Raw genomic sequence first — 18,965 nt, forward strand, 5'->3', positions numbered from 1 at the left:
CTCTGGCTGCCCTGGAATTCACTCTGTAAACCAGGCTGGCCTTGAACTCACAGATCCTCCTGACTCTTCCTCCCAAGTGTTGGGATTAAAGGCATGCTCCACCAGCCTGGGCTCTGTTCACTTTTTGTTGCTGTGTAAATGCCCAAGAGAAACAGTAAAAAGGGGCAAGGATTTGTTGGGCTCATAATTTTGGGAGTCATGGCCCCCAGTTGCTGGCTGCGTGGTTCCTGGACTGTGGTGAGACAGAGCATCGAGGTGCTGCACATCTGAAGCAGAGCTGCCTGTCTCACAGCAGCCAGGAAGCAAAATGGAGAAGCCTGGAACAGCCAGCCTCCTCTTGCCTTCTGTTCCATCCTGGTCCTGTGGGATGGCCAGACGACACTCCGTGTTATTACTCTGTCTCTGTGCAAAGTACATCACATATTCAGAGGTGTCCTGATCCAATCTTGACAGTCAGGATTAACTATCACAAATACCTATTACTTTAATACTTTATTTCTATTGACGATAACATGAGAAATACCACTGTAGACTGCAGTCCCATCTTTTGATGCTAAGAAGGTAATATTGGAGCTGGAGCGACGGCTCTTCCAGAGGATCTGGTTTGGTACCCAGCACCCACGTTAAGGCTCAAAACTGTCTGTAACTCCAGTTGCAGGGGATTCTAGGCGCTCTTCTAGTTCCTACGGACACCAGACTCTCATGGTACACAAATGCAATGCAGACAAAACACTCAAACACACACACAAAAATTATAAGAAGGCAGTATATATGTGCATTGTGTATGTTCACAGATATGTATAGTCACATAAAGGGATATAAAAAATAATAAGCTCTGGAAAATATATGAAAAGACCATCTCAGACTTTTGCAAGTAGGTTTTTGTTAGGTTTTGGGTTTTTTTTGCGTTTTTTGTTTTTGGGGGTTTTTTGTTTGTTTGTTTTTCTTTTTGTTTCTTTGTTTTTTGGGGGGGTTTTTGTTTGTTTTTTGTTTTATTTTGTTTTTTTTTATTTTGTTTTACTTGGTGCCAGTCTGAGTTTCTCAAATTTGCAGTAAGAAAGCCAAAATACCCCTTCCAACATTGAGAAGGAAAAATAAGAGTTTAAATTCCTGGGGTGTTAAGAAGCACTTGCATGAAGGTTTGGTGACCGTTGTGAAAACTGTGGAAACAGCTGTATAGAAATGAGAAGGGGGTGTGTCCACTTCCCTCAGACCTGAGCTTGTCCTTTACTTATGATCTTGGGCCAAGCAATTAACCTCCACCTGCCACTCACAAAGCGCCTGATGCCTCCCACAGCTGCAGTGAAAATCACATCAGCTACCATAGCAAGAGCCCAGGCTGTGTGTGCATGGAAGGCTTTATTTTAACTTCTAGTGCTAATTGTATGTGTAGGGCAATGTCTCTTTAACTGAGGTTACCATATCGGGATCATTGTTCCATGCTCTGGGAATGTGTTACTGAAACAGTGAATGAAGTGTTCTTACTCTTAAGCAGTGAGTATGTTTCCTTCCATTGAACTGGAGGAAAATGTAGTTTTAGACTAATTTAGGTGAGTCAGAATTCTCCTCTATCCCCCACACTTGTCAGTTGTCATAAAAATAAGGTTTTACTTACCTGGATCCATTGTCTGTGACTCAACCTCTGCCTGACTTCTTTCCCCCTACAGATCCTCAAGTTTAAATATATTTAAGACTTCAGTTGGTTTGTTCTACCAGAGTTTCTCACTGAAACTTTTCTTTTTCTGTGTAGCATAGGATCACTTTGAAATGTTAAGATTGGGCGGGGGTCTCCCATGAAGACCTCTGCTGTTAGGATATGAGTTCAAGGTTTTTTTTTTTAATAGCAATGGGATTTTTTTTAAAATGTCTTTATTTGTCTAATAGCAACTCTACAGAAAGAAGCCCGGCTTAGCCGTCACATTTGCAAAGCTGCCTCAAAATTTGGATAAAAACCGATACAAAGATGTGTTGCCTTGTGAGTATCCAACAATGCCTCCTTCCCCTGCATGAGATAATGCTTCCTCTTTAAAACAGATCGTCTGGGATTCTGGAATGGTTTTCAGTGTGTCTGTAAACACCATCATCTTTATTGCAGCCACCTCAGATTCAGAACAGTTGGGGAATAGCGTTTATGCTAATGAGACGAGAGCTGCAGATGGGGCTGGGAACTGAACCCTTGTTTACTTGGGATGATAAAAATAACGTTCAGAATAATGGTAAATTTTTCTCTCTTCCACAGACGACACCACCCGGGTATTGTTGCAGGGAAATGAAGATTATATTAATGCCAGTTATGTGAACGTAAGCTGGGAATCTGGGCAACAGAAAAAGGACACATTGATCCTAGTCATGAGGGTGGGGCCAGCAAGGGGGACTTTTTCCATGACAGAGCAACCCCATCATGGCAGTACCGTAGCTTGGTGAGACTATGGGTGGTCTCACTTTACAGAGGTGCCAAGCCAGGGTCACTGAATAACTTGAGAAGCCACAGAGGTCCAAACATTATTGTTCCATCATCACCTGCCAATACACCAGACACTTGCTGTTTCCCTCTGCTGGTGGTATGTCTGTAACTTTTTGTGTTTTGCCCATGTGTTATTAGTGTCCTGTCCCCTTCTCTAAGGGAAAGAAGCACTTCCTCCATATGTATAACCCAAGAGAGAATGAAGGGGAAGGTTTGCCTGATTTGGAGACCTAGTCATTATGGGCAACTTACTTGAACTTAGATTTCTCCAATTAAAGCCAGGATCGGCAAACTTTAATGGAAGACACTAAAATCTACTCTTAGCTGGCCAGGGACAGAATTGACCACTCAGGCCCTCACGTGCTAAACCATGACTTTGCAGAAGTGCCCCGTAAAAACCTCCCAGAAGTCCCACTCACTACTCTGTCATATTATGGTCAAATCTGGAAGTGGCTTTTTGCTGCACTTTATTTTTTCCCTGTCGAGTGTGAGTGGATAAGATCTTTTTCTGGTATGATTCAGCTAAGCTATTAGAAAATGTAAATGGAGAATCCTGCTCTCCTCTGTCAGTTGACAGCCTATGTATAATACCTCACTGATCTCACACTAGATGGAGATTCCCGCTGCTAACCTTGTGAACAAGTACATTGCCGCTCAGGGACCGCTGCCACACACCTGTGCACAGTTTTGGCAAGTTGTCTGGGATCAGAAGTTGTCTCTTGTTGTCATGCTGACGACTCTCACAGAGCGAGGGCGGGTAAGTGGCCTGATTTCTGGTTCAAATGTGTGTAGTAGACTGTGCTGTTGTGGATCATGAAGGGCCAGAAAGGGCCTCCTACTGATGTATAAACCTCCAACAGACACCTGCAATGAGAATGCCCTCCCCCTGCCTACGCCCATCTATTAAAACAAGGTAGAAGGGCTGGAAAGAGGGTTCCGAGGTTAAGGGAACCTGGGTTCAATTCCCAACACTCAGATGGCAGCTCGCAACCATCTGTAGCTCCAGTTTCAGGGGATCCGACACCCTCTTCTGAGCTCCAGGTACTAACATATATGTAGTGCACAGACATATATGCAGGCCAAACACTCATACACATAAGATAAATCTAAAAAGACAAGCTAGAAGGTAGTATTTCCCCCATCCCCACACAACTGCCCCAGAGCCCCTGTATTGCCTGTGTCTCTGCCTACCTGGGATCAATGTCTCATCTCACACAATAAGATTGTCATCTGCCGAGGCAATGTCTCTTCCCTTGGATATCCATGCCCCTGACTCCTGCCATCTTTATCCAGCACCGGTCAGGACTGGGCTGAGAACATAGTTCCTCCTGAGTAAGTTATTAGCCTGTCTGACCTTGGCTTTCTTGAATGTGCAGTAGAGATCGTAACAGTGCCCTCCACCTTGGGGGGACTGGGGAAGGCTGGACCGTATGTATAAAGAGCTCAGAGGACTATGTTTCCAGTGTCCTCCAAACGTCACCATCGTCATTAGAAGTCAGCACTCTCAGGTGCTTCACTTCTCTGCTGTAGCCTTGACTCCGAGCTTCTGGCCGCTCACAGACTAGCCAGAGTCTCTTCTTATCCCATAATTCAGAATAGAAAAGGGTGACGTCCCCAAGGGGCATCTTCCTGGGTGCTGGTCTTCTGAGGCCCTGAGAGCACACGTTGAAGGGCGCTTGCTAATGCAAGCATCTGTTCTTACCTCCCCATTTCCATCTTGGCTATCCTCTGATAAGAGATGGAGTGTGGTTAAGAGCACTGACTGCTGTCCCAGAGGTCCTGAGTTCAAATCCCAGCAACCACATGGTGGCTCACAACCATCTGTAATGGGATCTGATGCCTTCTTCTGGTGTGTCTGAAGACAGCGACAGTGAACTCACATACATTAAATAAGCTATTTGAAAGAGAGAGAATGTGTTAGTTAGTTAGTTAGTTAGTTAGTTAGTTAGTTAGTTAGTTAGTTAGTTAGTTGGTTGGTTGCTTGGCCCTTTTTTGAACTTAAGAGATTCCCAGCTCCCTAAACTAGCTCGCAGCCAGCCAGGCTTAGTTTCTGCCATTGCCTCTACCTGTGTGATTAAGGAGTTGTGCAGACAATCGCCCATTTCACCGGGCTGTGGGGACTGAGCTAGGTGCTCTGGGAAGCCTCTCTGAGGAGGGCTTGGTACATGGTCATCTTCTTTGCTACTGATATTTTTGTGGTTTTTGTTTTGTTTTGGGGGAATGGGTTAATCCTCCTCTCAGCCTCCCATATGCTTGGAGGGATGCTGTACACATGGTAGGCAGCAGTACCAGTATTTAGCTTAATGACTATTACCAGAACTGCACCACATTTGTTTTATAGTTTTATTTTCTTTAAATTAACTTTTTTTGCTTTAATGTTATTAACCTTTTATTTTCTTTTTTTTTAAAGATTTACTTATTTATTATATAGAAGTACACTGTAGCTGTCTTCATACCAGAAGAGGGCATCAGATCGTTGTGAGCCACGGTGTGATTGCTGGGAATTGAACTCAGGACCTCTGGAAGAGCAGTCAGTGCTCTTAACCACTGAGCCATCTCTCCAGCCCAATTTTCTTAATGTTTCTTATACATAAATCTAGTATCGTTTGCCAAAGGTGAAGATATGTGTAGAAGTCTCAAAAAAGTGCGAAAACAGAGCCAAGCACAGTGGCAGACACCTGTAACCCAGCACTGGAGAGGCAGAAGTACAAGGATCGGGAGTTCAAGGCCAGCCTTGGCTACATTGAGGCCTTTTTCTCAGTGAGCCAACAAAACAAATAGACGACATTGTTGTTAAAGTCCAAGTGTTCTCCTTGCCTAAGCCCTGCACCTGAGGCCAGCAACAGTAATCTCGTTCTCTTCTATGTATTGTGGAAACAGATCAAAAGTGTTAAGGATGGAATGTTCAAGTGGCCTTAGACCCAGGCGGAGGCTTTCTTGGTGGCCCAGTGAGTCACTTACTTGACTCTCGTGAAAAAGAATCTGTCCCCCTAACTGGCAGCCTCTGAGTCTGGTATGTTATTGATCGCAGATATTCTGTGCTGTCTGGAACTCCGGTGCTCAGGCTTCACGCTCCCCGGGAGCAGTTTGCGGAGCTGGCTCTCTGCGGTCCCCTGAGGTCTTTGAGCTGGTGATGCAGTTCCTCAGAGCTGACACCTGAATCCTCCCAGTGACTCAGCACCGACGCTGGCTTGCTGGTGTTAGGCTTCTTGCTGTTTGATAGTTCCCTCTCCCTGGTCCAGCTAGATAGTCATTCTTCTCAGAACAGGGCGCCCCTGAAGGAATGGCAGGTGACAGATGCTCTGCCCTGGTGGCAACCCCAACTTCCCTTGATCTGCTTGCTCCAGAAAAAAAAAAAAGCTTTCTACAATTGGAGAAAACCTTGCCTCATCCATCCGAGATTCTAGGGCCTGCCCTTCCAGCTCCCTGCTGCAACTGTGTCTGAGGTCTCCTTGTTGACCCAGCTGCTTGTGACCCAGCCTGCTTCTCTGTTTCCCAACCTTTTCTTCCTACTGTAACTCACCACCCGGCTTCCACGCATTTGAGAGTTCCCATGAGGCCTGCCCATCCCTTCAGCTTCTCTGGCCCTGGCAACTTACTCTGTCACTTATCAATAGTTAGAAACCGGTTCTTTAAAGCCCCAGATGCCTGCTTCCCTCTCCTGTTACAGATTCTCAGGTGACCTGCGCCCTTTGTCCTCCAGCCCCAGGCCACGCCCACTTCCGAATCAGCCTTGCCAGGTGAATGGCTTTGCCCCTTTGATGTAAGATGAACTTTCCAGGACATCCTGTTTGTTGTCCCTATGTGGTGCCTGAAGGAAAGTGGGTCTCCCAGCAGGCACACACTAGAGTCCCATGCCCTTCCTGTGTTGGGCTGAGTCTGTGAAATCTCTGTGTTTAGGGAGCCAGCCCCGCCGAAGAGTCCCTCATCACAGTCTGCAGCTTACAGGGTCACTGACCTCTGAACTTACTTTGGTTAGGTTCTCTGTGGGGGGTTTCTTCTTACATGGGGGAAAATAGTGCCTTCTATCAGATACCTCCCCCTTGAGGGAAGCTATATTTTATATGCACACGTGACTAATACGTGTAATCTTCCATTCCATCACATCAGTCAGTTAAGGTACAGGCTTTGAAAAGGACTGTAAGGCTCCAGATCCCACATCTCCCACAATGCCTATCTCTTGGGTGGTTCTGACTATCGAATGAATTTCTAGGGGCTAGGCCCCAGAGTCCCACTGTCTCAGTGACCAGAGGCAGTGGATTTGCTCTGAGTAGCAAGCAGTGAAGCCCACGACTGCCCTGAGACTTAACAGGAAGAGGTTTGGGGTAGCACAGACCTCTTTGCAACTCCCTCACTCTCTGCATGTGTTTGTGGATGTGCACATGGAGGTTAGACAGCTCCCTCCCTGTGGAACTGATTTCTGAGTCTGGTTCGGTTTCCTGGTGCCCTTAGATGGTCTCACAAAACTAAGGCTGACCTTCCACGTCCTCGTGGAAGGTTTAACCCCAAGTCCAGCTGCTTCCTTTCTGCTTGGACACATCTACCTAGTGCCGTTTTGTAAGATGATCCCAAAGCCACCAACCAACCCCCCGTGTGTGCACACATGCAGCCCAGCTCTCTGAGCCACAGGCACACCTCTACTTAAGCACCGACGCCAGCCATCTGGAGCAGGTCTTAGCTCTCCTTTCTCTTCCGTTCATCCACTCACTATTTAATGCCATCGGCGCACACAACTCGCACTGTGTACCTCTTGCCCCTGCCTATTCCTAGAATTCCCCTTTGTCTCCCACAGCAAAAGCAGCAGCTCACACTGGTCCAGAGTTCTCATAGGCTAGTCCATCCACACTTTCTTCAGCTGTGCCTTGCCAGAGGGTTTGGTCCAGCATTTCCTGTCCATGCCCTGTATGACTCACAGATGCACAGAGCGAAATGGTGCATGTCCCCAGACCCACTTGTACCCTTTGTGCACCTCTGCTGAGTGGTCTGTGGTCCCCTAGGTGCCCAAGTGACCCTCCACATTCTGCCTCCTTTTCCTTTGGCCTGAATGATCTGTACTTGCCTCATCTGTCCACTCCTGCCTCGCCTGCCCCCGCCTATGCCTGTCCTTTCTTCCTGCATTACTTTGGCTGGATTGGAGAGCATCCAGAAGATAGATAATGCCCTGACAGCTCTGATTCATCCAAGCCTCCCCAGGGATGCTTGTTGACCAACTAAGTTAGCAAGAAATCAAGTGCCGATGATACAGCCTTCTTGCTTGGGCTCACAGCTCTCCTCTCCCACAACCTCTCCCACAATCTGGCCTGTCCTCCTGGGGCAGCAGAACCAGGATCTCAGCCTTCAGCATGCTCCTCGGTCCCCTAAAGCGCTTCCTTTCCAAAGCCATTTTAATGTCACTTTTCCTTCCCCAACCCTTGTCTCAGAGTGACTGGATGGCTGGGACTGCAATAACAGAGCAGTCGCATCAGTCTGGGACTGAATCCTTGTGGGGACAGTGTTCTGAGTCCTGTGGCAAGATCTGCCTGTAGCCAACCAGCTACAGTGGCCCTTGTCCTACAACCCGCTTCCCCATGATGTACTCTGGTCTTCTCACAGCCTTGATGGGTACTTGTCCCTTCAGAGGGCATCAACCTAGAATGAAAACTGGGCTCTGCCCCCATAGTTCTTGTGACATGACATGGGGTGAATCTTCTGAGTCTCTAAGCCTCAGTTAAGTCACTACCAGATAGTCGCTGTCCCTACCTCAGGGAGTGGTCCCAAGCCAGAAATGAGCACTGTGCAGAAAAGCACCCCCCGGAGCTTATACTATTCGGGAGATGTGGGGCCTTCGCACTCCTCCCCCAGCAGGCATGAGAAACAGGCTCCCACGACACTCACTGGGTTCGAGAGCCAGGACTTTCTGAATCTTCCGATGCATCCCCAGTGTGTCTAGATCTCCTGGGCAGATTCCTTGTCAGTAAAGATACTCAGGGAGCACCGGCCTGTGTAACTCTACCTGGCACAGGGAATCACTTTGGGGAATATTGTCACCCAGCTATCCTATGGTAGAACCCTGGAGAACCTAGGGAGCCATTTTCTCCTCCTGTATACATGAGCTAGACGCAGGTTTAGATGGACAGACAGGCATACTGTCTGTGTCAGGCAACTCCATCTCTAGTCCTGTAGACAGAGAGCCCCTAAATCTTGGAGAGTCAGAGTTAACTCCCCAGAGTTAAACCCAGGAGGTTTCCAATCTAAACTGTTCCAATAGACCTTTAATTCCAGCCCCCACAGCATACGTTAATTTCGATATTCACGGTGACATTTGAAAAGAAGTCTTGGAAAGCCGTTTCCCCAACAAATTTCATGTGTCTCTTGGCGATATCACCTCTCTGCTATAAACAAATGTCATTTTTACTTACACGGGAACCAGTCTAGATTTGAGGGGAAACACTGACATACCACAGGACGAACGCTAGGCTGTCACCCAGCTCCATGGCCAGGACAAGCTACTGAGTGCCCAGTGTTCTGAATCCTACCTTTGCTGTGTAGGAAGCCTTGCCTCCGCTGAGAATTTTCTTTTTTACTTTTTTTTACTTGTTAGAATTTTCTTTCTATGTGTATGAATATTTTGCCTGCATACATGGCTATGTACTCATGTGTGCCTGGTGCCCATGAAGGCCAGAAGAAGGGATCCTATCCCCTGGCACAACGATAGTTGTGAACTGCCCTGTGGTTGGTGGCAAGAGGAACAGCCAATTCTTTCAGCCTCTGCCCATCTCCCCATCCCACCTTTTAAAAAGTATCTTTACAGTTTTTATTTTATTATCAGAGTGTGTGTGTGTGTGTGTGTGTGTGTGTGTGTGTGTGTGTGTGTGTACTCAGTGTGTTAGAGCACAGCACACATGTGGAAATAAACAAGTATTTATGGGAATCCGTTCTCTCCACCTGGGTTTGGGGAGTCAAACTCATTATCAGGCTCACACAGCAAGTGCTTTTACCCACTGAGCCACTCACCACCCTCTTAAGATATTTATTTATTATATATGAGTACACTGTAGCTGTCTTCAGACACACCAGAAGAAGGCATCAGATCTCAATACAGATGTTTGTGAGCCACCATGTGGTTGCTGGAATTTGAACTCAGGACCTCTGGAAGAGCAGTCAGTGCTCTTAACCATCTCTCCAGCCCCATTCACCACCCTCAGAAGGGCAACTTCAGAGTCTATGGTCCCAGACCCTATTTTCTACAAAAGCATTGGAGGGCATAGAAGGCACAGTACACATGAAAAAGGATAGTGTCTCAGCTTGGAGAGTTTTAAAATCGGGACTTTTGAGGAACGTGACCAACCTAATTCAGTTGCTGTAGCTCCCGCAGCAAGAGTATTGATGTCCACCATTGACCCCACGCACAAGTGACCCCATGCTGCACCCTCTCCAGCCTCTGTCAGTATTTGGAAAAATCTGAGATTCAAGGAGGTCAGGGGCTATTGGAAGTCAAACGGCCAATAAATGGGGCAGGAAATTCTTCCAGTGGAGCCCTGATACCTAAGTGAGCTCTTAACTGCTGTGTCCCAAGGCTCCTGACAGAGGTAGGATGGAAGGTGAGCATCACTGAGGCGGGAGAGGTGGGCGCTGAGAACAGAAAAGAGGTTCAAGGAGCCTGGGTCAGCCTGGGCAAGGTGTAGGTAGCCCCTGAACTCAGGCCTGCTGCTCTCCCAGTGAACAAACCCTAGAAGGTAAGCTGACTCCCTTCAGGTCATGGGCACTAGTGAGTCTCATCTGAGTTTCTCCTCTCCTGTCACGTCTCTTTGGACAGATGTGACTGGATGCTATGCAGTTAACCTGCCTCTGGTTATGCCCTGCAGAAAAGCCAGACTTGTATTCTCTCGTTTCTTACAGACCAAATGTCACCAGTACTGGCCAGATCCCCCTGACATCATGGACCACGGCATCTTTCACATCCAGTGCCAGGCAGAGGACTGTACCATTGCTTACGTGTCCCGAGAAATGCTTGTTACAAACACTGAGGTGAGCAGGGCACTGAGGGACATGGTGGAGGGGAAGGCACAGTCGGTAGTCCCCGAGGGGTCTGGCGTTCAGCTTTGCTGCAATGTCGCCTTGGTAGGTAGGTCAGTAAACAAAACTCTTGCTGACAGAGAGCCTGCGTGTGTGTGTGGCTCCACCATTCACAGTGGCCAAGCAGGAGAGCCATCCCTGGGGTCTGCCCATCAAGAACTACATGGGTAAACTATTTATAAAGTAGTAGTCAATCTCCAAAGATGGAGGACATTTTGTGCAAATCCCACTATGGGATCCCATAATGTCCAAAAGACATTATGCCAAACGAAAGAGGCCTGTCAGAAGGATAAATACTAAGATTTCCTCTATCCTAATACCTAAACTCACAGACACAGAGAGGATAATGGTGTTTGCCCTGGCTAGAAGAAGGGGGAGAGAAATGGGGAGTTACATTGTAATGGCTCCAGAGTTTATATTTGGGCGATAAAAATGGAGGTTGTGGAAGGAGATAGCACTGAGAGTTGGGCATCATCGTAACTACACTTAATGCCAGTAAACCTTACCTCTGAAATTAGTTAAAATGGTAAACTTCATTTTATGTGTATGTGCACTGAGGGTAGGGATCAGCGGTAGGAGGGTGTTTAGCCAGATGAGCAAGGCCGGCGGTTAGGTCCTCAGCACCATGCAGAAGGATGTCCAAGTAGACAAAGCCAGCATGGGTGACTGTGACTGCGGGATGCATAGGAGCAAGTGACAGAAACTTCCGGAGGCAAAAGAGGTCAGAAAGACAACATCTTGGGGGCAAGAGTGATGCTTTGGGAGGGTGGGAGCCTGAGGGGAGTTGACAGAGACCATGACAGAGCTGGGCGCAGGGACACAAAAGGACACTGAGGATAAGGCCACCCTGGCTGGTATCCAAGGCAGGGCCCATTGGCTTGATGACTCACCACAGCCACCATATCCTCCACAGACCGGGGAAGAGCACACAGTAACCCATCTCCAATACGTCGCGTGGCCTGACCACGGCGTGCCTGACGACTCCTCAGACTTCCTGGAGTTTGTGAAGTACGTGAGGTCCCTGCGGGTAGGCGGTGAGCCTGCCCTCGTTCACTGCAGGTACTGAGCCTCTCTGCGTTCTCTCTTTAATGGTTCTACGCCTTGGGAAAGGGAAGAAATGGGCAGGCACCAAACCCACGCTTATCCCACAAAGTCACATGCGCCTGTAAAACTACGCTGGTTTCCCAACAATTTCAAAATATCTGGAACGTAACGAAGTCATGAATGTGTAAGTGCAGCAGGATGCAGAAAAGGGAATCCTCACCAACGCCTCACTGTCCTGAGGCTCTGACCTTGACAGCAGGCATGATTCAGAGAAAGTGGATTTCGCACTTCCTGGATGGCTTTCTTGTCCCCAGCCCTAGGACCTCTGGGGATGGCTTAGTTTGGTTTGGTGTTTTGTTTTGCTTTGTTTGTTTTGTTTAGGAGCTTAAGATCACCCCTGAATGTGTGGTTTCTATTCTTGAAATCAACAGCAGGGCTGTCCCTGCGTAAACACAGGCCTTGATTAGGGATTCAACTCTGCCTCACAGACCAGATGCCCAGACAGATCCTGAGTCTCTGCTTCTCTCTCCTCCCTAGTGCGGGAATAGGTCGAACAGGTGTATTAGTCACTATGGAAACAGCCATGTGCTTAATTGAGAGGAACCTGCCTGTTTACCCACTGGATATTGTCCGGAAAATGAGAGACCAGCGCGCCATGATGGTGCAGACATCAGTAAGTAAAAGCTCGGTTTAAAATTAAATGGTAGTAATGAGGAAATATAGAGGTTGACTAGGTGTAGCACATATGCCTTTACTCCCGCACAGAAGACCTGCCTCAGGTGGATCTCTGAGTGTGAGGCCTTCTTGCTCTATATAAAACGGTCCAGGCCAGTCAGGATTACATACTGAGACCCTGTCTAAACAACAACAAAAGGGCAGAGATCTACATTGCTTGAGCTCCCACGGAAGAATGTCCGTAAGCCAAAGATAATGTGAAGAGAACGGAGTTCAAGGGAACTGAGTCAGGTGCTCAGAGTCGCACAGCTTGTCAGAGACACAGTGACCACCAAGCCTAGGCCCAGCTGCTGTGCGTCCTGTTTACCTCTTATGTATCCTATTTGCCACTCAGCCCATGAGCAGCCCTGCTTACATTCCGTCATTACCCATCAGAAGAAAGCACTGTCACTCACGTATCCTCACCATGGGCTCTCTCCTACTCTGTTGTGCCAGCGTGCTTGACGTGACACATGTCCTTGGGAGGAAATAACTGCTTGTCATTTTGAGCTGCAAGAAGGGCAGGGTATGGTTGGCCTCCTCCTATACTGACAATCTTCGGGTAACCCATGGATCCCTCTATAGGCCTCAGTTTACGCCCCTTGCAGATGGGAGCCATCCTGCCTTTGATAATTCATTCAGCAGACAGGGTTGTCTAAATAGTAGATGTCTCGTAGAAAAGGCTTAGTTTGTAATCTCAGTTATGATGGGCAAAGTCCCAGGGGTAGCTAAGAATGTTTTAGAAGGATATTTAGGAATGAGCTGGCAAAGACAGAGAAGTGGCCTCCTGACGAAGTCTCCAGAATTGTGGGGGTTTGGGGGAGGAGGGCAGTGAGAGGGGTTATTAAAGCAAGGAACAGGACGTCTGTGTTCTAACCAGCTCTGAGCAGTTAGAACTCACCAACCAGCTGGTGGACAGAGATTGTAAGATTTCCCTAACAGAGCATGACTCCTTAGTTCGTGCAAGGGAAATACAGTTGAGAAAAACCAATTCAGGCCATCAACATAAGTTAGTCAGTGAGGATACTTGTTACCAACCTGAGTTGGATCCCCAGAAAGGCAAGCTGTCCTCCCACCATCACATAGATAACTAGGGGAAAGAAAGAAAAATAAAAATAAAAAACAAATCCTCTGTTTATGGCCATCATCTGCACGGTTTTGAGTATAGAAGACTAAATAAATGCTGGTTTAAAAATCCCAGAACCCCCTCAGCCAGGCCTGCTGGTGCAGGACTAATCCCAGCTAGTCTAGGGGTTGAGGCAGGAGGATTACAATCTTAAAGCCTACCTGGGCAACTGAGCAAGACTTTGTCAGCCTTCTGTATCTGCGGCTCCACATCCAAGGAAGAATTCAAGGGGTCGCTTATCTAAAGATGCGGGGCTATTACTCCCCCACAAAATATAGAATAATTGTTCCTGCTGTGCTAGTTATTAGAAATATCAAGAGGTAATTTTTTTTTGCTTTTCTTTTCGGTTTTGGCAATACTTGGAATGGGGGTTGAATTTAGGCAGGGTCTTATTCTGTAGCCCAGACTGCTGTAGAACTCAGGGCAATCCTCCTGCCTCAGCTTCCTGGATGCTAAGATTACAGCTTCATTGCACCCAGCTTCACAAGGTGATTTTTTTTTAAACACCCATAAGACAGGGTCTAAACTCTGTAGTCCTGGCTGTCCTGAAACTCAAGAGATCCACCACCTGCCTCTACCTCCCAGTGCTGGGATGTACCACTGTGCCTTGCCAAAAAAGGCGATTTTTTTTAAAGTGTACAAGATGATATGTGGAGGATACTCACAGGAAAGATTAGAGCAACGGTGGGTCTGGCTGTCTGTAGTGAGTTTTAGAAGCAATCCCCAGTGGATACTGAAGGGCTAGCTACATAGCATCTTTCCCTGTCTTAAGAAAAAAGAGAATCTACATTCGTCGTCCCATACCCAAACCGCAGCCCACCTGTGTCTGTAGCCGCCATCACTCCACTCCCAGCTCCTACACATGCCCAGGTGCTCTAGGCCAGGGCGGTGGGGTCCTTACATGCACGCCTCAGAACAGATGTCCCTTGTTGCCAGGGTTTCCCACGTCAGGTCCTTAATTAGTCATTTTTCTCATTACTGTGGCCAAGAACCTAATAGAGAGGGGGAAGGGTTTGTCTGTGCTCATCATTTGAGGGCCAGTCTATCTTGGTAAGGAAGGCATGACAGTGGGAACTGTAGCAGCTATGTTTTTAGTAACCAGGCAGAGGAAGATGAGCGCTTAGCTCACGAACCTCACTGCTTTGCTCAGCAGCCGGCTCCCACTCTGCCCACAGTTCTCTGAGGTACCCCACTCTCTCACCCAGTCTGTAAGACTTGAGTTCACCTCAGTCTTGCCCAGCAGGAGGCCCAGAGTTGGCACATGGGGAGTAAATATAACATAAGTGCTTCGTAGACCCTCTCAAGCATGGCGTGAGACAAAGCTCTTGGGGCTCTGGCCTTGACAGCTTTCTCTTCTCTTCCAGAGCCAATACAAGTTTGTGTGTGAAGCGATTCTTCGAGTGTATGAAGAAGGCTTAGTCCAGACGCTGGATCCCAGTTAGGACAACTGTGAAGTGGTCATTCCTCCTTCCCTAGGGCGACTTCCTGAACAAGGGGACGCACATTCCCCTGGAGGCCTCCAGAGATGCTGGTCACTGTGGGAAAGGGATGAGCTTCTCCGAACCCAGGCACTTTAAATTTCTGTGGAAAAGATATCCTGTACATAAGAACTGATGTGTAGATGTGCATGCAGCTATGACTCCTTTGGGCCCAGAGATAAACAACAGGGGATCTCCAGTTGGGAACTGTGTTTCTCCCTACATATCACCGTCCCCCGTCATCCATCCTTGAGCAGTGAGAGGGGACGCCAGCAGTGCTGTTGACACCCCTCCCACCAGAAGCCAGACAACGTGGCTACTTGTGGTTGCTCAAGTGTTTTGTGTGTTGTTCTGTGTGGGACTCCAAGGGCTGAACTTGCTTGGCAATTGGTGTCCATTACCCCTGACACCAGGGAAAACTCAGATGAATGTAACACAGGCAGGGCACAAGGGACTTCAGGCCAGAGGATAAACAGGATCTATTCTGCCCGCCCTCCCTCCTTCTGCCTCATCTCTACCCCTTCTGCCACCCAAAGCACCCCGTTTCCCCACCCCGAATTCCTTCTCTTCAGGATCACGCCCAGTGCCTGAACCAGTCTCATGATGTATGTTCAGGTGAATTCTCAGCCGAGACTGGGAACCAGATTCTGCATAATTCTGAGTCTCAGGCTTTGGAAGCAGGCGAGCCTCTGCTCACCCCTTACTGTATACTCGGACTCCATGACTGGAATCGCCGACTACTGAATCTCTGGATTGCTGCTACTTCAAGCTCTCACACTTGAAACAAGACAATTCTCTTGGGGGCGGGGGGGATGATAGCATCCAAATATTCAGAATTTTAGACCCTTCTGAGAAATGACCTTCTAGTAAGTGGCCATGAGATACACTGTTTCTCAAGAGTGGTGCGTGCGTGTGTGTGTGTCTGTCTGTCTGTCTGTCTGTCTCTGTGTCTGTCTGTCTGTGTGTGTCTGTGTATGCCTGTAGGTGGGTGACTTTCTCAGGATTCCTAACTTGATTCAAATTATTGTTGAGTTTATGTAAAGAATTCACGTCTATACAGAAGAACAAGTGTGTTCGTTCACCCTAGGTTACAATGGTCTCCATTTCATTTCAGAGGAGAGAATCAGGCTATCTGAATATAAACACAATTTGATGTTAATTTATTCTAAGTACTCTGGGATTTTGATTGTCCTAAAGAATTCTGCTCTGTGAATACCATGTTAATTTTTTTTTTTAATTTGTGGCAGGATCGTAGCGAATTATTTAAGGAAAATAAATTACATGAATGCTTTAAGGTGGTATTTTTAAATAGCCGTTTTTATGTATTGAGAAGAATGTCAGCAGGTTTCTTAATGGTATTATGGGAAAAGGATACTTTGACGTTATCATGTATGAAGACGAAGCTACATAGATACTTACTTAACAGGTACGGGACCAATTAAAGCATTTCCTAGTTGCGAGATGGGTAAGGACCTGTACAAAGGATGCCAGGTTGTTAAAGGTTCTTTATCTGCGGGCTCAGTTTATGCGTCTACTTCCCCTGCCTGTCTTTTACCCATGCACATCTTAATGCTCAGTGACATGAGTGGGAAGGTGCCCAGTGCCCTGTATAATGAGAAACTGGATTTGGTTCTCTATGCCGCTCAACATGAGGGAGCCCTCAGTCTAGGAACTTGGGATCTGTGCCTCTTTCTGTGTCCAATAAAGAGAACCAACACTTGGGACTTGAGGACACTCAAGAATTAGATCACACTATGAAAACTAATTTCCACCCTCTGGAATTTATAAACCAGTGCCACTGAAGTCCTAGGAAGGTTGACTTCTTTGGTTGACCGCAAATGCATCAGACAAGTGGAACCCACCGGGATTTCATAGAACAGTGTTGGGGGAGGAGTGGGGAGCACAGAAGACAGAGGACTGATACCTTTTTTCAGCCTGGATTCTGAGAACGCTCTCAGTAAAGCACCGAAAAGAGGAGGAGTAGAGAGAGTGCTGGGTGCATTTCAGTGGTACCAGGCTGTTTAACAAATCATCATTGTTTGATAGAAATGTTTATCACCACCCCGTGGGCAAACCACTTGCAGAGTCTGAATGTCCTTGGAGATTGTTTTATTATTTTTCTGGAAACAAGTTGTTGAGTGTGGTCATGAAAATGCTGCTGTTAGACTTACATAATATTCTGTGAAGCTTGAAAAAGCTGCAGCTGCGCTCCCTCGATCTCTCTCTCTCCCCCCTCCTCCTCTTCCTCCTCCTCCTCCTTCCCTCCCTCTTTCGCTCTCCCTCCCCTCTCCTCTCCCCTCTCTCTCTCTCTCTCTCTCTCTCTCTCTCTCTCTCTCTCTCTCTCTCCTTCTTCCCTTCCCCTCCCCCCTCTGCCATTGTATGGGGCCAGCAATTCAGACACAGCAGTCATTGCCAGAAACAAAATCCGTAGGATCTTGGGAAGGACAAGACAAGAAAATGACCCCAAGGAGCAGAATGCCCAGGTAAACTGGGTCATTATTACCACTTGAAAACAAAAGCTCCGAGCTCCCATTTTCCTGCACCCCACCCTTCACGGTTGCTTTTAAGAAGCCATGTTTCATCCTAAGAATTGCATCAGAAGCAAGGCTAAATATTTTGCCTGGAAAATTTGGCTGGTTGTGAATGGAGAGGGTATTTATATCCTACATTCCAGCACCTTCCCAAAGAGCAGATTAGACACCCCAATGTACTTCCTTCATCCGGGTGGGTTCCCTGCTGGTACCACTCTCCAGAACCCACGCATGGTGTGTTGATTTTCCAGAGAGAAAAATTAAGTGAAGTTCATTTAGTGGTGGGGAGACAGGGTGGGTGGATCTCCAGCGTGTAGCGGTATTTGTACTTTCCAGGGTGCCTTGGGACTTAAATGTGCCTCCAAGACTTGTGAGGTTCTCTCAATGCTGTGCTCTTGATTGACCCTCTCCCCCTCCCCCCTGCATGCCTTTATCCTTCAAAGTTACGATGGGGTGGGGGGGGAAGTAAGTAGCCTCTTCATCCTCCCAAGGCAACCGAGAGGCAGCATCAGCAGGGAAGAATTAGTGGGACGTAGTCCAGACCTGGGCCCGGGCCTCAGCCCTCAGCCCTCAGCCCCCCAGCCAGTTTCTGTTTGCTTGTGTTGAGAGGCACTGATGACTGGGTAGAACAGATGAGGTCGGTCACAGGTATATTTCAGGGAAACAGAATTCAACCTTAACCAGATCTGAAGAGCTGGCACAGAGAAACACCCGGTCTGTGACTTGTCCCCAAGAGGTTGGTTTTCTCAGCCCTTATCAGTGTGGAATTGCAAAGGTAGAGATCACCACTCTCCTGGTTCTTCACCTGTCATCCTAGAGCAGACCTAGAAAAGACGGCCAAGTCCCTTGTGAGCTCAGCCTGAGCAATCAAACCCCGAAGACTGAGGATAGCAATGTCAATTGCTTGATAGCTCTCGTACCACTGGAGCAACCACAGGACTGTGCTAAGCCATAGTTTTGTAAAGTTATCTTTAGTCAATCAGCAATATGTGTTCCTGTAAATTTGGAATGTTTTTCATTCTGACTTGTTGTCAGGGACTCTACTGAAAAACAACTTGATCAATATAAAAGCGTCCGAGCTATGCAACACTATTATTGTCTGTCCACGTTTTTATTTCTATGTCTGAATTGTACCCCTATCAACTTGAATGCTGTCCACCCGTCTCACCCTCCCTCTGGTTGATTTCTCACGCAATATTTGGCCTTAGCATTGACTTTGAGTGGTCAATTTTAGACCAGAATTGGGTTCTGCTATTGTGAGAGCAGCCATAGTTTGCACAAAGCCCTTCCACTCGTCCTGCAGGGATGCTGAGTGACTTGGTGATCAACAAGGTTCCAGGTTACCCCAACTTGCTCCCCCACCCTCAGAATGCAGCTTCTCCCTTGATCTCCAGACACATTCAGGTGCTTGACAGCATAACAGGAAGGGAAGGAGAAAAGCAAGACCTGTATCCTTAATCCCAGGCCACATCTTGTCCAAGGAGGTAGTATTTATGCCAAGAAACCATAGGCTGGGGCTAGGGGTGTAAGCTCAGTTGGTAGAGTGCTTGCAG

At 47.5% G+C, this 18,965-nt stretch overlaps 1 protein-coding gene across 3 annotated transcripts in view; it reads left to right on the forward strand.

Moving 5' to 3' along the window:
• Positions 1–16,180, forward strand: part of Ptpn3 (protein tyrosine phosphatase non-receptor type 3) — a 114,496-nt gene extending 98,316 nt beyond the window's left edge. For all 3 annotated transcript variants that reach the window (XM_032903760.1, XM_032903769.1, XM_032903777.1), the window contains exons 20-26: positions 1,885–1,975; positions 2,240–2,301; positions 3,075–3,221; positions 10,343–10,471; positions 11,433–11,578; positions 12,101–12,236; positions 14,768–16,180. In XM_032903760.1, coding sequence (XP_032759651.1) covers positions 1,885–1,975; positions 2,240–2,301; positions 3,075–3,221; positions 10,343–10,471; positions 11,433–11,578; positions 12,101–12,236; positions 14,768–14,845 — 789 coding nt within the window. In that variant the 3' untranslated portion in view covers positions 14,846–16,180. The remainder of the gene's footprint in view (positions 1–1,884; positions 1,976–2,239; positions 2,302–3,074; positions 3,222–10,342; positions 10,472–11,432; positions 11,579–12,100; positions 12,237–14,767) is intronic.
• The last annotated feature ends 2,785 nt before the right edge of the window (positions 16,181–18,965 follow it).

The sequence above is a fragment of the Rattus rattus genome, chromosome 1, assembly GCF_011064425.1.
Source record: "Rattus rattus isolate New Zealand chromosome 1, Rrattus_CSIRO_v1, whole genome shotgun sequence".
Taxonomy (NCBI): domain Eukaryota; kingdom Metazoa; phylum Chordata; class Mammalia; order Rodentia; family Muridae; genus Rattus; species Rattus rattus.